Here is a 21696-nt window from a genome sequence, read left to right as displayed (position 1 = left end):
AACTTTAGAAGATATGTTACGAGCTTGCGTGATAGACTTTGGTAAGGCATGGGATACTCATTTACCCCTTGTCGAATTCTCTTACAACAATAGTTATCACACTAGCATAAAGGCTGCTCCTTTCGAAGCTCTCTATGGCCGCCAGTGCAGATCACCTCTGTGTTGGGCTGAAGTGGGTGGCACGCAGCTAGCAAGAAGCCAAGTTCCTGACAGTACTCTCACTAGTCCAGAAATCATTCGCGAAACCACAGAGAAAATCGTACAAATCCGGGAACGACTTAAAGCTTCCAGAGATAGACAGAAAAGCTACGATGACAAAAGAAGGAAACCTTTGGAGTTCCAGGTTGGTGACCGCGTCATGTTGAAGGTCTCACCCTGGAAGGGCATGATACGCTTTGGAAAGCATGACAAGTTGAATCCAAGGTATATAGGACCATTCGAGATTCTTGCTAGAATTGTTCCCGTAGCTTACAAACTCCGACTACCTCAAGAATTAAGTAACATACATCCCATTTTCCACGTCTCAAACTTGAAAAAGTATCTGTCCGACGAGACTCTTGTTATTCCACTCGACAAAATCGAGATCGACGAGAGCCTCAACTTCGTGGAAGAACCAGTAGAAATTATGGACCGAGAGGTCAAGCAGACAAAGCAAAGTCGTATTCCTATATTGAAGGTTTGCTGGAATGCCAAGCGGGGACCCGAATTCACTTGGGAGCGCGAGGATCAAATGAAATTTAATTTTCCTCAACTTTTCGCTTAGTTAATTGTAACTACTTAATTGCTTATTTACTTAAACTCTAACTTCGGGACGAAATTCTCTCTTACGGGGGGATGATGTGACAACCCAAAATTTCTATCTTGTACAAACCATTCATTTCAATCAAAGTCAGACTTGTTTCTGCTAACTTTTAGCACTATTTAGAGTCTGTTTGTGCATTCTGAGCCTAGTGCACCAAAGGAATGAGTGAAAGGAAGTACCAATTGAAGTTGTAACCTACCAAACAAGCCATAAACCCTCAAATGAGGAGTTTATGGCCAGGCATCATGAGTTTACGGCCAAGACTCATGGTGGCCGTAAACTCTAAACTATATATATGGTCCTTAGTCATTTTCAATCACTTTTCACATTTCAAGCCTAGAAATCGGATTTTCTCTCAAGTATCTTAAGAACTTTCATCAAAATCTTCAATCTAGTAAGTAATCTTTCCAATTTCAACTTGATATCCTTCCATATCTAGTGAATATACATGATTTCATCCATGAAATCTCATGAACAATAGGTGTTTACGGCCAAGACCATCTCCCTTGGCCGTAAACCCTTAAAATGGTGCCATATTGACCCTAAACTCTTCTAGGTGCTAAACTTGTGAACTAGAATACTTCTTTGAAGACCATTAGACCTTGAAAACGTCCAAATCTCATGAACAATAGGTGTTTACGGCCAAGACCATCTCCCTTGTCCGTAAACCCTTGTTAAGGGTACATTTGTCGGCCTTAGACCCGCCTAAAGTGTTCTAAACTCTTGAGTACCTTCCTATGTGTAGTACTTACTAGTTATGCTACTTGAAATCATCCAATATCCAAGATCAAAAGGTGTTTACGGCCAAGACAATCTCCCTTGGCCGTAAACCCTAATTAGTGATGCATATGGACCATAACTTCTTCCTAAGGCTTGGATTTAGGGCCAGAACACTTCCTTGTGGATTGTAAGACCTTGAAACACCTTTTGACACAAATCATCATGAGTTTACGACCGTAAACTCATGAGGCCGTGAACTCATGGCCGTAAACTCCCTAGAATGGCCATACACCCTTAGTATGCAATCATATGTGATTGTAGTACTTCAATCCTAGAGTATCCTAGTCTAATAGGCTATTACCTTTCATGATTAGTTGTTTATTCACTAATTATATCCATATATGTATCATTATATGTTAATAGGATCCGTTGTGTTCAAGACTTCACTTGACACTTAGCATCTTACACCAATCTTACATTTGAATAACTTACAACAGGTTAGTTCATACCCCTACATTTTCATAGTTTTTACTGTTTTAAGGGGGCGGGGATACAAGTCTAACACAAAGATTTTATGTTATAACAAATAATTTCAAATGGAGTACAGTTATCAAAACAAATGGTTTTAAACATCTTATCGAAATGAATTTCAGTATCATCAAATCAAGTGGTTTTAAGTGATTGTTTCAAAAAGACGTCAAGTCACCAAAATGGATTTCAGAATATGAAACTTCTTTTAAATATTTTATAAACTTATATTTTTCCCTAAAAATCATACTAGTATACATATATTTATATAAATAAGATTTAAAAGATTTAGGACTAATAACCCACGTTGGTTCCTTTTCCTTGTTTGGATGTGGGATTACAAGTATCAGTTATTTGTCCGAGTGTCATTTAAATTTTACTTATATATATTGTATATGTATACAAGTATAAAAGTTTATTCATTTAGTTTCAATTACCCTTTGTAACAAGTTGAGCAAGGGGTTGTATTCATTAATACCAAGTATCAATACAGAAAGTACATATAAATTGTAATAGGTATAATTTATGATTCACAGAACATTAGTTCATGATTCAAGCATACTAGAGTACATTGTTTTACAAAAACAAAGGTTTAATTCAAAACTATCCAAGTGTATACATTCTTTCAGATACAGGTTAAGAGTAATAATTCAAGAACATACTATTAATCATTTATTTCAGAATGATTGAGTTTCCCTAAGTATTATACATGTAACGTTTATATGCTTTTATGAGTCAAATAGTACAGATTGTTTAATTAATTTAAACAATATAGTAAAGTCCTGATATTATAACCAGAGTCTCCAACAGGGGATCGAAACAATGTGTGTATAGATCTATATTGGGATTGACAACCCCGCACTCGGACTGCTAGCTACAGTCAGGCATACACGCCTGTGAGTGACAATTGTTATCATCAACTTTCAGCGCACTCATAGCGTTGGGTCAGGCCACCTAGTTAGTACGGTTATAATATCTCATTAAAAGATATTAACAATACGTTAGTGTATAGTTAACTAAACTTATGTACTATTTCAAAGTACTAGTTTACCAGATACAGTTTACAGTAATACATTACAGTTTACAATAACAGTTGATGAATTCAGATATACTCTCAGATACAAGTTTACTAAAGGATTACAAATACAGAAAATTGGTTTACAAATAGAACAGTTTAATGCAACTAAACTACTTTTCATATACATCAGAAAATATAGAGTTTTCTGGAAACAGTTACATATTCAAGAAACAGAAGACATTCTTTCAAAACATAAATACTTATGCACTCACTCAACTTTATGTTGATACTCTCTTTTCAAATTACTTGTATTCTCAGGGAACCAGTAGACAGGTACACCCCGAGCTTTTGAGAAGATGGAGCTATTTATGTCTTATCTTCTTCTTTTGTACAACTATTTAGTTTCATAATACAAGGTTGAAACACATGTAAATATTTATACTTTTTAAATACAGTGGTTGTTTGTACTCTGATTACTATAATGCATGTGTTGTGATACTACAAATGAAGTCCTCCACCCCCGAACGTTTCCGCCGTCTGGTTTGGGGGTGTGACATGCTCGGAAGCAAAAGAAAGCGGGAAATGCAACCGGAAGCTTGGGAATTGAAGAAAGAAGAAAAAGAGTCCAAAACCTGAAGAACGCAGCGAGTTAGACACCTACTCGACGAGTAGGAACGAAAATTCGTGAAGCAATAAAAGTCCTTTCCGTACACGGGTTCTTAATGAGGGACTCCGCAAGTTGGTTACTGGACTCGGCGAGTCGCCCCTGTTTTCAGAAATCTATAAATAGGACATTATAGTCCGAAACTAGAGGCTTCTCTGGAATCCTTGGGGATTGAATTGCTATTGAAGGTATTGCTGGAGCTCTGGAACTCGGGAATCGACTTTAGCATCCAATTTTGAGGAGATCAAAAGGCACAGTCTTATTCTCTTTTCTTAATCTAGTGTTTTTACCATGTTTAGATCATTAGGTTTAGTTTATGAGATGTTTTCTGCTATGAATATGAGCTAAAAACTCGTTTCTTCTGTTTAGGGTAGACAACTTTATGACTATGGTTTGATTTTGTGGTTGGATTAATTTAGATTGGTGAATTTTGTTTAATTAAGCTTGTTAAAGATGCTCATGTGTTGCCAATAACTATTTTCTGTTAATTATCAAGTGTATTAAGTTGCATGAACATCTCTTGATTGCTTGTCTCATATAATTTATGTGAAAACAATATTATATGCCTAGGAATAGTGAACATGAAACTAGGGATTAATTAGAAAACAGGTAAGTCAATGTGTGAGCTTGTGTGACGAACCATCATACAAGAAGTTAAGTGAATTAACAATTTAATTAGCTAGCTACAAGTCTTACTAAACCCGAATCAATAAACTAGGAAATTCATTAGTTTAACCAACTGGCCACTGTTTAAATTGATTTGTTTTCTAAGGATTAGTAATAGTGAACATGAACCTAATCACATTAATCGTTAGCCACAGATAAATTAATCCATTGCACGTGCCATAAAATCAACCATATGAATAAGTTAGTTGAACCTGAACAGAAGTCTCCTTTAATATTGAATTTAGTTGATTTTTACTTGTTTTAGCTGTTAATTGTTTTGTTTAAGTGTTAGATAAGTGCTTAAGTTTCTAGTCTTGCAAAACTAGATAAAACCTCTTTTCTTTTATTAATTGTTTTTTAGATAATTTAGTAGTTAGTTTATTTACCGTTCCCTGTGTTCGATACCCTGCTTGCTTAATTATACCACCAATTGACAGGTACACTGCCTTTTGTGTGTCTAAATCATATTTAAAAAAGTAGGACTAAAACTAGTGAAATAAACACACATCACTAGTATATACTAATTTTAGTTATGGGCTTAGACACCTATCCAATAGTTACATTGTGACTAACCTCCAGATACGTGTTCTTCATTTGGCTGGTCACGTCATGACACATGATTTTTCCCAAAAATCATGCCTTTGACTCCTTTATGCCCTACTGATCCAATCTGGAAAATAGGTGTTACAATAGATCTAGCTATTGGTCCCTTTCTATGCTTTTAGTCCCATTTTGGTGGTGAGCTTGGAGTAATGATGACTCCATCTCTTTCTAAGCACCTAGAGTTGTTATTTGAACATTCTTATTAAGAAAGTTGGCATCTTGGAGCTTGTTCTCTTAACCATGCAAAGTAGGTTTTCTTTTGGCCCCTTTTTGATGTTCAAGTTTAGATCTTGTAGATTTGGGTTCATATCAATGGATAAAGCTGGAAGCTTTATGCATTAGAACATTGTGGGAGTTTAGATCTACAAGTTGGAGCTCTATATTAATGGAATAAGACAAAAGTCATTGAAAAATTAGCCAAATCACAGTGCGCTTTTCCTAAGCGCATGTCGCTTTTTATGATTTCCTGTTGCGAGTTGGTTTTGCTAAAAATGGGTCGATTGTTTTGTCCCATAGTGAGTATAGAGCACTCTTAGGAAGCACGATGTGCTTTAACCATTTACTTTTGGTCAACTTGAGTGTTTTCAGACTATAGATTAAGGATTGGCCTTTGTTTGTTGTATATGTGACTCGTAGTACCAATTTTGTATTTCAGCCGAGCAGTGTGGATTATTATAGTCTGTGAGGTGAGTTCTCAGTATACTTTGTACTGCAGTATGTATCCTTGTGTGTAGGATAATGGTATGTTGTAGTGATTTGTTAGATTGGTAGATCTGTATGATTACCTGTGTTTGCTAGTTATTGTGTGTGTGTGTGTGTGTTTTTTTTATTTTATTTATTTATTTATTTATTTTTGCATATGTTGACATATTGTAATTGGGTTGAGGCGGTTCTGTTTTCTGCTGTAGGCCAAGGGACCTGGGTGATCCAGGTGTAGTGTAGGCCCCGCAAGGCCGTCCAACCAGATTGTAGGCCCAAACAAAGCGATTCTTGGTGTATTTTAGGCCTTGTGAGGCGGTCCAGTAAGATTGTAGGCTCGTATGTGCATGCATTGTATGTGTATTGTTGTGTTGGACATTTTGAGGAACTCACTAAACGTTGGCTTACAGTTGTGGATTTAAATGTTTTAGGAACTTCATAGGACCAGGGAAAGGCGAAGACGTGATTGTACACATCATCCAGTTATTGTCATGTTTTTATAAGATACTCTTATTTTATTACTCTGATTTAATATGATATTAAAACTATGTTTTTGGTGACTTGGGTTTGATGGAAACACAATTTTTATCTCTTTTAAAAATTAAAAAATTTACTATAGTTTTTGGGATGTTACACATCCAAAAAGAAAAAAACTTTATGTTCGTAATTTTAAAGTTTCATACAATATGATTTAACAAAATCCCCAAAATCTAAGGGGCTTGTCAAAGATCACTAGATACGAAATGAGTTGCTTGATAATAATATGTAGACGGAACTGAATTAGGTAAAGACAGTTATGTGCACAATGATGGGGTAGAAGTTGGTCACAGGTTTATGATTTTGCACAAGTAGTTCGCTCCACTGACAAGCCATCGGTTGGCACCGCAACCAGAGTAGGGAATGTGTCAAAAGGGTGAAGGAGGACGATAAGAAGAACCTACTTCTCTGATGGCATGGTCGGTGGAACAACAAGAAAGATGGTTTCTCATCGATACGAGGGAGTTCTCTAGCACGGCACCGGAGATGCAAAGATTCATTGGTGGTTTCGTTGGGGGTTCTTGGACCAAACGATGGTTGTAGAATTTAGTAATGACAATGACGACGATGAACACAAATTGGGGGTAGATGACATAAAATATGGGCCACTATCTTTTATTTTTCCCTTATAATAAAACAATTATTATTTTATAAATAAGTCTCAATCCACGAGCAAATGGTAAATATTTATAAATATTTTAGTAAAAAACTCACTAAAAGTGTAAGACTTTTGGTTGGGTTTGGCTAGTAAGAATAGTTTTGTGGTTCAATGACAAAATACTCAAGTTTGGTGGCCAAAGTATCTATCAAACTCAAATGGAGCTCAGTCCATGACCACCACTCATTGACACTTGACAGTATCTCTTGATCTCTCCATCTTCGCGTTTCAAGGCTCAAAAAACAGAAAAGAAGCAACATGAAGAGCTTCACCCTGAGATCTCAGTTCTACACCCCAACTCACATTAATCTCATCGCCAATAACCCTTCGTTTCTCGTCTCCTCCAAAACGAAATCACCATCTCTCTTAATCAAAAAACCAAAGTCCTCATCACAAATCACTAAATCCCCATCAAGAATTAAACTTTCTAATAGATCCCTGTTGATTGAATCAGAAACAGTCAAAACCACAGAAAAACCCAACGACTCATCTTCAATTGAGAAGTTATCTGGAGATGAAGAACATCACCTCTTAGACTTATCAGCAGAAACAGAGAGATTCATCCCGTTAGGCGACAATTCGAGGTATGTGATAGTAGGAGCTGTGTCCCTAGGGTTCATGATGCTTCTTATGGGTTCCGATAACCACCAAACGGCATTAGCTTTTGGCCCAGAAGGGCCATTGATGGAAGATTTTTGGGATAATATGAGAAGATATGGGCTTTATGCATTGACTGTGAGTACTGGTGTTCTATATGCAGTTTTTCAGCCTCTTTATGAGTTATTGAAGAACCCCATTTCAGCCATTCTTGTTTTGACAATTCTTGGAGGTGGATTTTACATCGTTACTCAAGTGGTTTCTGCCATGATTGGTATCAACGAGTTTAGTTATGATTATTATTACTAGTCCAATGCCCATGACGATCGTAATCATGAACATGGTTAATCTATAGTAATTTTGTTGGCTAATAGCAAAATACCATAGTTTTGATCTGTTTCTTGTGTAATGTATAATGTAAGATGACAATAGTTCGGCATACTTATCACCTTATCCGTGAAGCTTGTGTCTTTCTTTTCTTGTATGGCTCACTTGATTCGATTGAGATAACAGGATACGAAAGTTTATTCACAACACAATTTGTTTTGTTTGTTAACCACAAATTGTTTATTGATTGAAATTAATCCATAAATTTTACATGGTAAGAAATAGAAAAAACGCCAACCAAATTGGTATATTTTCTTGTTAACAACTCGATATCAAACTCCTATAAAGATCTATAAATTCATAGACAGTTGTAAGTTGCTATGAAGTGACTAACAAGATGATACTCAAAACAAGAACAGATAATCAAAATGCTTCCTGTATTGATTTATACTCAAAAAACAACACATGAAAAACCTAATGCTTATTAGAATTTCGAGAGTCTAGTTCTCTACCTTCTTATAAGCACTGATGCAACAACCAATATAAATAAAGTATCTAAATTACCCCTCCACTAAGATGCCCTTTATTTTACGGATTTCCCCTTTTTACCCCTTCTGGAATATTTGACTTACATCTGAGGTATAGCATAATCGATCCATGTGTAATACCTACAACATTGTCCCAGACAAATTGACCTTGATTACTGATTAGTATTCAATGTCTCATTAACATGACAACATTTGGGTTACATCTAGATACCAAAGTGATTGGGCATTAGTTAAATGTTGAAATATATCGTCCAAATAAATAACGCCCATGTACATATTATTCCATATTTTGTCCTCAGTCATATGTACCATGCTTTGTCGTATAGTAAAAGATACTAGAATTATCAAGCTAATGTTTGTAAATTATGGATCTTTTCTACACCCAAAATGGATAATCAGGCAACCCTTGTCCATGTATAAAGCATCAAGGCCACAAACTACTTCTCTTGAATTCACAAAACGTTCCTTTCTTTCATATATTCCCTTGTTCTAACTTCTAATAATGTTTTGAAGAACAAGTGCCAATCTTACAAAATCTTGATTACATGATGGCTAATGATGATACGAAAGACGCCTTACTTGCAAGAGGAAAAGAACACGAAAACCAACATCTTTTTTACCCATCAGCAATCTCCACAGACCAAATAAGTTTAAAGCAAGTGTCAGTTATTTTAGCTGCTTACCTTACCCTAGGAACCATCTGTTTTTCCCTAATTCAAGATCAAATCAGTGGCAAGAAAACCAACAAAATCCTAGATTCCATCTATTTCTGTGTCATCACAATGACAGCTGCAGGATATGGTGATGTAGGACCAAAAACAAATTTGGCAAAATCTTTAGCTTGTATCTTTGTGTTTACAGGAATGGCTCTTGGTGGTTTTGCTCTTAGCAAAGCAGCAGATTACATAGTTGGAAAACAAGAAATCTTGTTTGTAAAAGCGATACACATGCATGAAACATATGGTCCAAATGAGATCCTTAAAGAAGCCGAAACAAATAAATTGAAGTACAAGTTTTTTACTATTTTGACACTTATTATCTTCCTCATGACTGTTGGAACTTTGTTTTTGTCACTTGTTGAACAATTGAGCTACTTTGAAGCTTTCTATTGTGTCTGTGCTACAATCACGACATTAGGATATGGAGATAAGAGTTTTTCGACTCAAGGAGGACGTTTGTTTGCCGTTTTCTGGATCTTGATTACTACTGTCTGTTTAGCACAATTATTTGTGTATTTAGTGGAATTATGGACTGATAATAGACGACAAATGCTTGTTCATTGGGTACTTAACAGGAAGTTGACGATTCAAGATCTTGAGAGAGCCGATCTTGATGATGATAAAGTTGTCAGGTACATTTGAAACACCAACTTTCTATGTTTACTTTTTTTTTCAAAACGTTTCTATGTTTATCATTTGGTTTTGTGTCTTTATATCACAGTGCTGCAGAATATATTGTGTATAAGTTGAGAGAGATGGGGAAGGTGAGCAATGAAGATATTGCGATTGTGGTTGAAGGGTTTAAGAATCTTGATGTTGACCACTCAGGAACATTGACTGTTGACGATATAAAAATCATCGAATCACAATCTTGATACATATTTATGTTCGTGAAGTTCATGAAACCTTGATTTTGCCAAGAGATTTTTTTTATTATTTTATTTTATTTATTTATCAATTTTCCTATTCTAATAAAAGAATAAGTTTATTCTCCTTTTGCCAAGTGTCATCCTATTGGCCTCCTAATTAATGTCATGCCACTTGTCAACCTATTAATTATTCATTTTGAAATTTCAAATTTCTTATTCTAGTTACATTAAATTAATAACATCAGAATAAAAATTAAAATTGTAACGACCCAAAAATAGTGCCAAAATTTTTCATTTAAAGTAACTTCAATTTTCATTCATTGATTGTATCAAAAGCCATTGTTCATTACAATATTTCAAAACATCAGACTACAAAAATATAAAGTGCAGAAATCATGTGGGGAGGATGTTGTGCCATTACGTCGGACTCTTCCCTTTGGAACTGGGAGTACCTGAAACCATAACACAAACTGTAAGCATAAAGCTTACTGAGATTCCCAAATTACCACATAGAACATACATATCAAATAACATCACGTGGCCGTGTAAGGTCCGTATCAACCCCGAGTCCGTATCAACCCAAAATACATCATACAGCTGTGTCGGGTCCAAATCAACCCCGAGTCCGTAATGACTTCGAGCCCATATAGCTCAATGCATAAATCATACAAGCACAACAGATAGAATCACATGATAACATACAATTCTACTCATACAATATAGTAGGTCGGCCTTGGTGCCTTCGGCCTACTTAAGGTGGTAAGAAGACTTACCTCACTGACGAAAAGCTGAACTGACATGCTGCTCCGAAATCCACACTACCAATCACCTTTACAATTAAAACCACCAAAACTCAGACTACCATTCAAATACCTAAAATGACCCTAGGTCAAACCCTAGTCAAAACCAGGTCAAAGTCAACCGAGACAACTGGGTTGACTCAGTCAGTATGTGGGGCGTACTCCTCGTGTACGTGGGGCGTACTTCACAGTTGACCGAAGGATGGGGCGCTGACCTCGTACGCTCAACGTACGCTTCGGTACGCCCTGCGTACGAGGTTGCTTGCCAACTTCTTAACCAAGTGCTTAATCCCTTAAGCACTCACGTCTAATCTTCCGATCTGGATCACATAAGATGTCCTAAGCCATAAAGTTTCCAACTTTATGGCCTAGTATAACTATTAAGTCCTTAAAACCGAAAACCCTAGCCTCTTAATCCATTAAGACCATATAGCACATACATGGGGGAAAACAAGAGACCAAGAACCGAACTTTATGACTTAACACCCCTAAAAACCTCTGAAAGAACAACTCAAATAACTTGGAATACCTCCCACTGACAAAGGCTAAGTTTGGAACCAAAAAGGGAACAACTTTAGAAGAACTAGATCCAAGAGATTCTATCATCAAGTGTGAAATTTTTAGCTCCACAAGGTGCACAAGGGGGACTAAATGCTGGATCCAAAGCCTTGAGTGTAACACTACCACTACAATGTTCTTCCTTTCTACTCCAAGAGCACCAAAAATGCACCAAAATGGCCCAAACAAGCTTCACAAGCACAAACACTCTTAGGGTTTTCGAGACGAGGAGGGAGGCTGAAGGTAAAAAGGTGCTTGAGGCCATACGTGAGCTTAAATATGGTCCAAACCCTAAAATTTAGGGTTTGCACTCTGTCTGCGTATTCCATGCGTACCTGCGTATGCTTAGCGTTCTAAGGTGCTCCGGAGTATGCCCTGCGTACGAGGGTGTACGCCCCGTCTACTCCAAAGGACTTCAAATTTACAACATTGCCATCAGGGACTAACTTGCAAAATAAACATAAGTCAACGGTTAAAACGAATACCTAAAATCTTGGTGTTACAAAAATAAAGTTAATATAGATTATAAGGAGATATAATGTAACGACCCAATTTTCAAAAGGAAATTTTCATTTTTAATTATCCAAAATGCATGTTCATTATCCACAAAAAAACCAGTTACAATTGTTTTTCAAAACCATGTCAAATACAACTTTATTTCAAAATGTCAGAATGTCCCATAAAATGCCCGAGTGAGAGTGCACGTGACGCCATCAAGCCTTGCCCTTGCCCTTGGGCTCAGATGTACCTGAAACAAATCCACAAACTGTAAGCTAATGCTTAGTTAGTTCCCCAGAGCATACCACACACAAAGCACATACAACATATCATACTAGCTATAACAGCTACACGTATTACATCAGCCATGCATACAACAGATAGGGATGCCGTGGGCTCGTCCCCAGGGTCTTACTCCAGGATGCCACGGGCTCCCCACATGGTCTTACACCTAAGTGCCATGGGCTCTCCCATGGTCTTTGGTAGGAAAGCCATGGGCTCTCCTCATGGTCTTACATCCAAGTGTCATGGGCTCTTCCATGGTCTTCCTTACAACATACCACATAAACCAATAGCATACTTCCTAGCTCATACCAACTAACATGTCACATAATATAATCTCAGCTAGGATACTACACATCGTAAAATGGGCCGGCCTTGGTGCCTTAGACCCATTGGTATGGTGAGGAGACTCACCTCTGTCTGGTGAAATACAAAGCTGCTCTCCTAACAGTCTGAAACCTCCCGTGCTGAATAATAATAATAAATAAATGTCAAGACCTTACTTAATCAAAAGAAACCCAAACTCCAACCTTTTCGTGAGGCCAAATTATACCTTCCTTGCTAATGGGGCCAAAGTCTAAGTCCAATATCATTAATGGGCCACTTGGCCCAATAAAGCCCAATCAATATATCTATGGCCCATAACAAATAAAGTGGCCCACAATTCACAGAATGCAACCAAGTCCAATAATCAAGTGAAGCCCAATATACCAAAAGCCCAAAACAGGTTAAATCCCATCTGTGACGCGTACGCTCAGCGTACCACTCTGGTACACGCAACGTACTGGGGCTCGGGGACTTACGCGCGGCGTACACAGATCTACGCCCGACGTACTAACAGGTTAAGCACTTTTTCCATTAAGTGCTTAATGCTCGACTCTTTTACGTCCATAAGTCAGATCTAGGCTTATTAAGACGACCTAAGGCTTAAAGTTGGCAACTTTATGCCTTTGCATGTCTCATATGCTCCCAACACCCTCATTAAGACCTTTTTAAACTTCTTAACCCATGCATGAGGTCAAGATACCCATCAAGACTCCATTTTTATGTTGAAAAAGGAGTAAGGGACCTCAGATCTGACATTTCCATCCTTTGGAGTTGCATGACTCACCAATGGAGGTCCAAAATCAACCAAAAGGGACAAGGAAGAAAACCCTAGCTAGATCTAAAGACTAAAGAAGAAAGATCCAAGCTTTTTACCTCCAGTAGCTTTGCAAGTGCCTAATATGCAGGTTCTTGAAGCACCAACTCGTTCCAAGCTTGTTTATCCACCTCTTCTTCTTAGAAAGAACACTAAAAAGGCCACAATGCACTCTTTAAAGCTTAAGAATGGTCTCGAAAGTTTCTATGGAGTATAAAGACGTTCTAAGGAAGTGGAGGCTCTCTAGGGTTAAGTCCAAGGAACTTAAGGTTGCTTAAATAGGTCTCATGTCCGAAAATTAGGGTTTTGGACCCCTGGCACGTACGCCCGGCGTACTTGCTGGTACACCCAGCGTACTTAAAGGACCAATTATGAAAAATGCGATTTCTTGAGGGTTTAAAGACATAACAGTTTTAGGGTGTTACAACTCTCCCCCACTTGAACTAGACTTCTTCCTCGAAGTCCGTAGCTGCAAACAGTTCGGGGTAATGCTCCCGCATCTCATCCTACGGCTCCGAAGTCCATTCGGAGCCCTTCCGGTGCTGCCATTGTACCTTTACCAGCTTCACTTCTTTGTTCCGAAGACCCTTCATCTTCCTATCTAGGATGGCGACCGACTTCTCGACATAATTCAGGCTCCCATCCACCTGAATGTCATCCAAGGAAACAACTGCGAACTCGTCAGTAATACACCTCTGAAGCTGAGACACGTGGAAGGTATTGTGAATCTGACTAACATCCTCAGGGAGCTCTAAGCGATATGCCACCCTGCCCACTCGGGCCGTAATCCTGAACGGGCCTATGAACCGAGGCCCCAACTTGCCCCTCCTCCGGAACCTGATAATCCCTTTCCAAGGTGACACCTTCAGCAGTACAAAATCCCCTACCTGAAACTCGAGATCCGAATGCCATCGGTCAGCATAACTTTTCTGACGGCTCTGCGCGACCCGCAACTGGTCACGCACCTGCTGAATCAATCCGGTAGTCCTGAGCACCACCTTAGTGCTCCCCATGACTCGATGCCCAACCTCGTCCCAACACACTGGGGTCCTGCACCTCCGACCATAGAATATCTCGAATGGGGCTCGGTCAATACTAGCATGATAACTATTGTTGTACGAGAACTCTGCCAGTGGGAGGTATGTATCCCAGCTCCCTCCAAAATCCAGTACACATGCTGGAAGCATATCCTCCAGCGCCTGGATCGTCCTCTCACTCTGACCATCAGTCTGAGGGTGGTACGCCATACTGAAATGTAGCTGGGTGCCCAGTTCCTCGTGGAACTTCTTCCAAAACCTAGAAGTAAACCGGACATCCCTGTCGGAGACCACAGACACAGGAACCCCGTGTCTTGCCACCACCTCCCGGACATAAATATCTGCCAACTTCTCCGCGGATATATTCTAGGAAATTGGAATGAAGTGAGCACTCTTCGTCAGTCTATCTACGATCACCCATATGGCGTCCACACTCCTCGCCGTCCTGGGTAACTTTGTGATGAAGTCCATTGTGATCTCTTCCCATTTCCACATGGGAATGGGGAGCGGCTGAACCTTCCCATGAGGCCGGTGATGCTCGGCCTTGACCTTCCTGCAGGTCAAGCACCGCTCCACGAACCAGGCAATCTCCCGCTTTATGCAGGGCCACCAATAACTCAACCTCAAGTCCCTATACATTTTCATAGCCCCTAGGTTTATAGAGAACTTGGACTTGTGCGCCTCCTCCAGTAGCTTCTGCCTCACTCCCCCCGTCGCTGGTACCCATACTCGGCCACACTGTGTCAAAAGGCCGCGACTATCTTTCACAAACAAGGGATACTGCCCCCGAATACGCTTGGTCTTCCAATTCTCCTTCTTCAACCCCTCGACCTAAGCCCTTTTGATCATATACAACAAAGGAGAAGTCACCGTCATCCTCATACAAATGTCCCTAATCGGGGACCCCTCTGTCTTCCGACTCAATGCATCAGCCACCACATTGGCTTTCCCTTGGTGGTATAGGATTTCACAATCATAATCCTTCAGCACGTCCAGTCACCTCCTCTATCGCATGTTGAGGTTCTGCTGATCCATCAAATACTTCAGACTCTTGTGATCGGTATAGATAGTGAACCACACTCTATACAAATATAGTTGTGTCGGGTCCAAATCAACCCCGAGTCCGTAATGACTTCGAGCCCATATAGCTCAATGCATAAATCATACAAGCACAATAGATAGAATCACATGATAACATACAATTCTACTCATACAATATAGTAGGTCGGCCTTGGTGCCTTCGGCCTACTTAAGGTGGTAAGAAGACTTACCTCACTGACGAAAAGCTGAACTGACATGCTGCTCCGAAATCCACACTACCAATCACCTTTACAATTAAAACCACCAAAACTCAGACTACCATTCAAATACCTAAAATGACCCTAGGTCAAACCCTAGTCAAAACCAGGTCAAAGTCAACCGAGACAACTGGGTTGACTCAGTCAGTATGTGGGGCGTACTCCTCGTGTACGTGGGGCGTACTTCACAGTTGACCGAAGGATGGGGCGCTGACCTCGTACGCTCAACGTACCCTTCGGTACGCCCTGCGTACGAGGTTGCTTGCCAACTTCTTAACCAAGTGCTTAATCCCTTAAGCACTCACGTCTAATCTTCCGATCTGGATCACATAAGATGTCCTAAGCCATAAAGTTTCCAACTTTATGGCCTAGCATAACTATTAAGTCCTTAAAACCGAAAACCCTAGCCTCTTAATCCATTAAGACCATATAGCACATACATGGGGGAAAACTAGAGACCAAGAACCGAACTTTATGACTTAACACCCCTAAAAACCTCTGAAAGAACAACTCAAATGACTTGGAATACCTCCCACTGACAAAGGCTAAGTTTGGAACCAAAAAGGAAACAACTTTAGAAGAACTAGATCCAAGAGATTCTATCATCAAGTGTGAAACTTTTTAGCTCCACAAGGTGCACAATGGGGACTAAATGCTGGATCCAAAGCCTTGAGTGTAACACCACCACTACAATGTTCTTCGTTTCTACTCCCAGAGCACCAAAAATGCACCAAAATGGCCCAAACAAGCTTCACAAGCAAAACACTCTTAGGGTTTTCGAGACGAGGAGGGAGGCTGAAGGTAAAAAGGTGCTTGAGGCCATAAGTGAGCTTAAATATGGTCCAAACCCTAAAATTTAGGGTTTGCACTCTGTCTGCGTATTCCATGCGTACCTGCGTATGCTTAGCGTTCTAAGGTGCTCCGGAGTACGCCCTGCGTACGATGGTGTACGCCCCGTCTACTCCAAAGGACTTCAAATTTACAACATTGCCATCAGGGACTAACTTGCAAAATAAACATAAGTCAACGGTTAAAACGAATACCTAAAATCTTGGTGTTACAAAAATAAAGTTAATATAGATGATAAGGAGATATAATGTAACGACCCAATTTTCAAAAGAAATTTTTCATTTTTAATTATCCAAAATGCATGTTCATTATCCACAAAAAAACCAGTTACAATTGTTTTTCAAAACCATGTCAAATACAACTTTATTTCAAAAATGTCAGAGTGTCCCATAAAATGCCCGAGGGAGAGTGCACGCCACGCCATCAAGCCTTGCCCTTGACCTTGGGCTCAGATGTACCTGAAACAAATCCACAAACTGTAAGCTAATGCTTAGTGAGTTCACCAGAGCATGCCACACACAAATCACATACAATATATCATACTAGCTATAACAGCTACACATATTACATAAGCCATGCATACAACAGATAGGGATGCCGTGGGCTCGTCCCCAGGGTCTTACTCCTGGATGCCATGGGCTCCCCACATGGTCTTACACCTAAGTGCCATGGGATATCCTATGGTCTTTGGTAGAAAAGCCATGGGCTCTCCTCATGGTCTTACATCCAAGTGTCATGGGCTCTCCCATGGTCTTCCATACAACATACCACATAAACCAATAACATACTTCCTAGCTCATACCAACTAACATGTCACATAATATAATCTCAGCTAGGATACTACACATCGTAAAATGGTCCGGCCTTAGTGCCTTAGACCCATTGGTATGGTGAGGAGACTCACCTCTGTCCGCTGAAATACAAAGCTGCTCTCCTATCAGTCTGAAACCTCCCGTGCTGAATAATAATAATAAATAAATGTCAAGACCTTGCTTAATCAAAAGAAACCCAAACTCCAACCTTTTCGTGAGGCCCAATTATAGCTTCCCTGCTAATGGGCCCAAAGTCTAAGTCCAATATCATTAATGGGCCACTTGGCCCAATAAATTCCAATCAATATGTCTATGGCCCAAAGTCTAAGTCCAATATCATTATAGTCAATAAATCACATTCTGTAATCATACAAGGAATCTTGTGAGAATCAATGAATCACTATACTTTAATCATTCATTACAATCAGACACATATCTTTGTTGAATTTGCAATTGATTCCTCTACAAAATCAACAAAATTTTACAGAGAATTGAAGTTAGGCTAAGACTAAGCCAATGATTTTCATCATCACATGGAATATATCAATAATTTAGGAAATAGAATGGATTCCATAAAAATAATTGCCTTTAAATACATTTGCTATGCATCGTATTGCCATATTTCCGCATATGTATGTCAGACTACATAACTATTCTCCTTAACTCATTCTACATGCATGTATGTTTTTTTACTTCGTTCATCTTATACATAGCATCGTATGATAAGATGAAATGACTAAGTTTACAATATGTATTGATTGAATACTTCAATTGGATGTTTAATTATGTGTTTGCTAAAATGCCTCAGACAAAATATAAAAAATCCTCTGATATCTAATTTCAATTGTATATAGAATGATATAAGGGAATTGAGTAATCAAACCCTTATAAACAATTATTTTTATAATAATAACCACATTATATATATATATATATATATATATATATATATATATATATATATATATATATATATATATATATATATATATATATATATATATATATATATATATATATATATATATATATATAGTGGCATCCCCATTTTCACGGCCAAAAAAGACCGATTTTGTTTATGCTTTATAAAAATCAGAGTACCTTTTCTTAATAAAAATGTTGCGGAATTTGTTCCCAGTAAAACATGATAAATACGTTATCAAGGCATTTCCGAAGAAAAGTATTTTTATTCATTTTAAAACATTTGGGATGTCATCGTCAATACAGAAACATAAGCATAAACAGAACTTACATTCGATATCACTAGTGATTTATATCTCCTTAATCTCTCAGTGTAATGTGACTTCATATCAACACCTGTGATATAAATAAACTGAGTGGGTCAGGTTGGGAAACCTGCTAAGTACATAGGGTTTTCAACCCACAATTATATAATCATCATGTTTAATCATCAAACAATCAATCAACCCAATTACCCATCCCCATTATCTTATTTACTATTAAGGATTTACACTAAGAATCAGCTATTCCTCGTTCATTCATTCCTAAGGATTATCCTAAGGAATATGCACGAAATCCATCTTTGCTAATGACACATCTGTCAAGCACAGCTACTAATATTATCACTTAGGCGCAACTGCGAGAATTGTGACATTCCTTATGGGGCGCATCTGCCGGTATTGTCCTTCAGGTGCATCTGTCGGGGTTATGAGGTTCTCTATTAGGCACTTCTGCCGGTAGAGTCCTTTAGGCACATCTGCCAGGGTTATCTCATTTATTGACAGTATCGTTTCCGAGAATCCACTCGCAATACATGTCAATGGGTTTTTATCTCGTTTATCGACAATATCGTTTCCGAGAATCCACTCGCAATACATGTCAATGGGTTTTTAGAGTACAACTGGTGAATACACAGTTTAAATAACACCTACAGGTTGCGAGCCTGCTAGTGTTCCACTGGACTGTCTAGAATAGTCCGTGGTTGTCATCCATACTCTGCTAGATAACGGGCCAACACTTGGGTAAAAGGCTTCTCTCATGGTTCACCTCTCACCCTTATCTCATGGTGTATATCACCTGTCATCATTTTATTTTTTTGTCACACAACAACTATTTCATCTACCTATGTTTTACCCAACACATTTTGTAGATATAAAATACATATACAATTTAAATCATTTAAAACATGTATAAAAAAATCTTTCACCCAACATAGACGGCACGTATACAGACAATATGCACACATAGCATGTAATGTATATTAAATACTTCATATCTATGTGTAAGATGAAAGTAACTATGCACTCACCTGATAAGGTGGTCACTCGGTACTCGGACAGCGCTTCGTTAATCTTAAAACAATTTCCCTCGGACAAAACCTAGTATCAGTACCACTAGAGTTTAGTCTAATGATTGACGAGACTAATTAATAGTCTTGCTATTATTAATGTTATATAAGCGTTAAACAATACTCTTCACCCACTATGTACAGACAGGGGCCAGACATGAAACACCGGAGGGCAGAATCATATTGGCATATAACACTTCTGAATCCAGCAACCCAAGCGACCCTCAAAACCAGATTCCCCGTACCACGAGTGGTTAAATAGATATTATAATGACACTTATATAACTCATAATAATAGCCCAAATACTCATTATAAGTTCCTAATAACATTACTATATTGAAACATAAGCTATACTAAAGATAGGTTAGGCGCAGCTCACTTACAACGGGTTTTCTCGAAAACCGGGCTCCGCCAGAGCAGAGTTTTTGAACCGAAGGGCTTCTCGGGGCTTTGGGAGCCTTGGGGCTTCCTTCGGGTGCTAGCGGGTTTACCTAGACTTTAGGGGGGGGGGGTTTGGGGCTTAGAGAGAGAAAGTAGAGAGAGAAAGTGAGTTTGGGAAGGTGTGAAGAATGAGGGAACCCGACACCTCTATTTATAGGCTGGAATCCTGCTCTACTCGTCGAGTAGGAGGTCCTACTCATTGAGTCCATGGGCAGGTGTCACCATCTGGTGGCTTGCCGTGGGGAGAAAGCCTTGGCCCATATTCAGCCACGTCACCCGATTTCGCACAGCACCCTGCCGACTTATAAACCCCGTAACTTTCGTATACGAGCTCCGTTTTCGACGTTCTTTATTTCCACGCGTAGGTAAAAACAAGATCTACAACATTCATTTAGACTCCGTCGGCTAATTCTCGACCGATCTTAATAACAGTATGAGGAGATTATACTGTTAAATGTCCGCGTAAAATTCATAACTTCTACATACGGACTCCGTTTTCGTCTGTCTTTTATCATTGAGTTCCTATTAATGAGATCTTCAACTCTCATTTAGGTCGCATAGGCCAAAAACCGCTCGAACTAAAATTCAAGTTTCGGGTCGTGCACTACTATGCCAAATCTTAGAAAATTCATAACTTCCTCATACGAAGTCAGATTTGGGCGTTCTTTTTTTTTGTATGTTCTCGGTTTAACGTATACTACAACTTTTGTTTAGATCACTAAGGCTAAAAAGTCATTTGTCAAAAATTCACTATTTACGTCTGCCGGTGCCGTGCCGGTTTTGCCGTAAAACTTCGACGGGCCATAACTTCTTCGTTATAACTCGGATTTCGGCGTTCTTTATATGTATGGAACCTTTGAGACATATTCTACAACTTGGTTAAGATTATTTATTCTAAATACTGTTTTGTCGAAAAGTCGTTTTCGACCCCTATTATCTCTAAATTGACTAGCCCGGATCTACGGGCGTTACAATTATCTTCCCCTTAGGATGATTACGTCCCAGAATCATCAACAAAACATGGCTCACATGAGGCTCCATACGTTATCTCTTCATCCTGAGTAATAACCGTAACTTTGATGTCTCTTCGAACGAGTATCTAACTCTAAGACTTCCTGACTGCAAGCGGTGCCCGATCTTGGACCGCTCTCTATCTCATGTTAGACTTTCAATCATGATCTTCATGTGACGATCTCGATCTTTATTGGAGATTCCTTCTTTAACAAACTTGAGATAAGTTTCTTCCTTCGATTATCATAATAGACCGATGGGTCATGTTCTAATGACCTCTCATCGTATGATGTATTGCTTGGACTCAGGTCTTTTAGAGTCAAATTCCAGAACAGACTATACCTTCCTTCATGTTCTAATCACATCTTAAAAGGTAGCATTTCTAGCTACAAGAAACTATCGCGATACCTATGCCGATCGCTTTGATTATCTTTTATTTCAATCTTCCGGCTTAAGTCAGATGTTACATCAAACTTGGTTCTCCGAACCACGTGACATACTCCTTGTAGTCGGACTCAATTTGATATGACCACTAGGGTCGGAATAACAACAATCTTCTTAGTCATTACCGATATACTTGAATAAAATGGTATCAATTACTAGCTTCTTGGTAACCTTGTGACTTTCCCTGATCCAAGTGTGAGTCCTGTACTTCCGGTAGTATAGGTCTTTACTACTATTCACACCTACTCATACTCGTCCCAA

The 21696-nt window shown here is 38.9% G+C and overlaps 1 protein-coding gene and 1 pseudogene across 1 annotated transcript; both read left to right on the top strand.

Annotated features, from left to right (window-relative positions):
* Positions 1–7068: 7068 nt before the first annotated feature.
* On the top strand, positions 7069–7953 carry LOC145168804 (uncharacterized). The gene has a single exon (XM_079087489.1). It carries the CDS (start codon positions 7154–7156, stop codon positions 7799–7801), a length of 648 nt encoding a protein of 215 aa, XP_078943615.1. The 5' UTR covers positions 7069–7153; the 3' UTR covers positions 7802–7953.
* Positions 7954–8915: 962 nt separating this feature from the next.
* LOC145131328 (two-pore potassium channel 1 pseudogene) lies at positions 8916–10001 on the top strand (annotated as a pseudogene).
* Positions 10002–21696: the final 11695 nt, after the last annotated feature.

The sequence above is a fragment of the Lactuca virosa genome, chromosome 1, assembly GCF_052849685.1.
Source record: "Lactuca virosa cultivar CGN04683 chromosome 1, Lactuca_virosa_CGN04683_v6, whole genome shotgun sequence".
In the NCBI taxonomy this organism is placed as follows: domain Eukaryota; kingdom Viridiplantae; phylum Streptophyta; class Magnoliopsida; order Asterales; family Asteraceae; genus Lactuca; species Lactuca virosa.
Note: the sequence above shows the minus strand (reverse complement) of the source record. Positions and strands in the feature narration are given on the sequence as shown.

Bases quoted from the DNA above. Each gene is read 5' to 3' on its own strand.
- LOC145168804 (XM_079087489.1), top strand. From the start codon at position 7,154: ATGAAGAGCTTCACCCTGAGATCTCAGTTCTACACCCCAACTCACATT.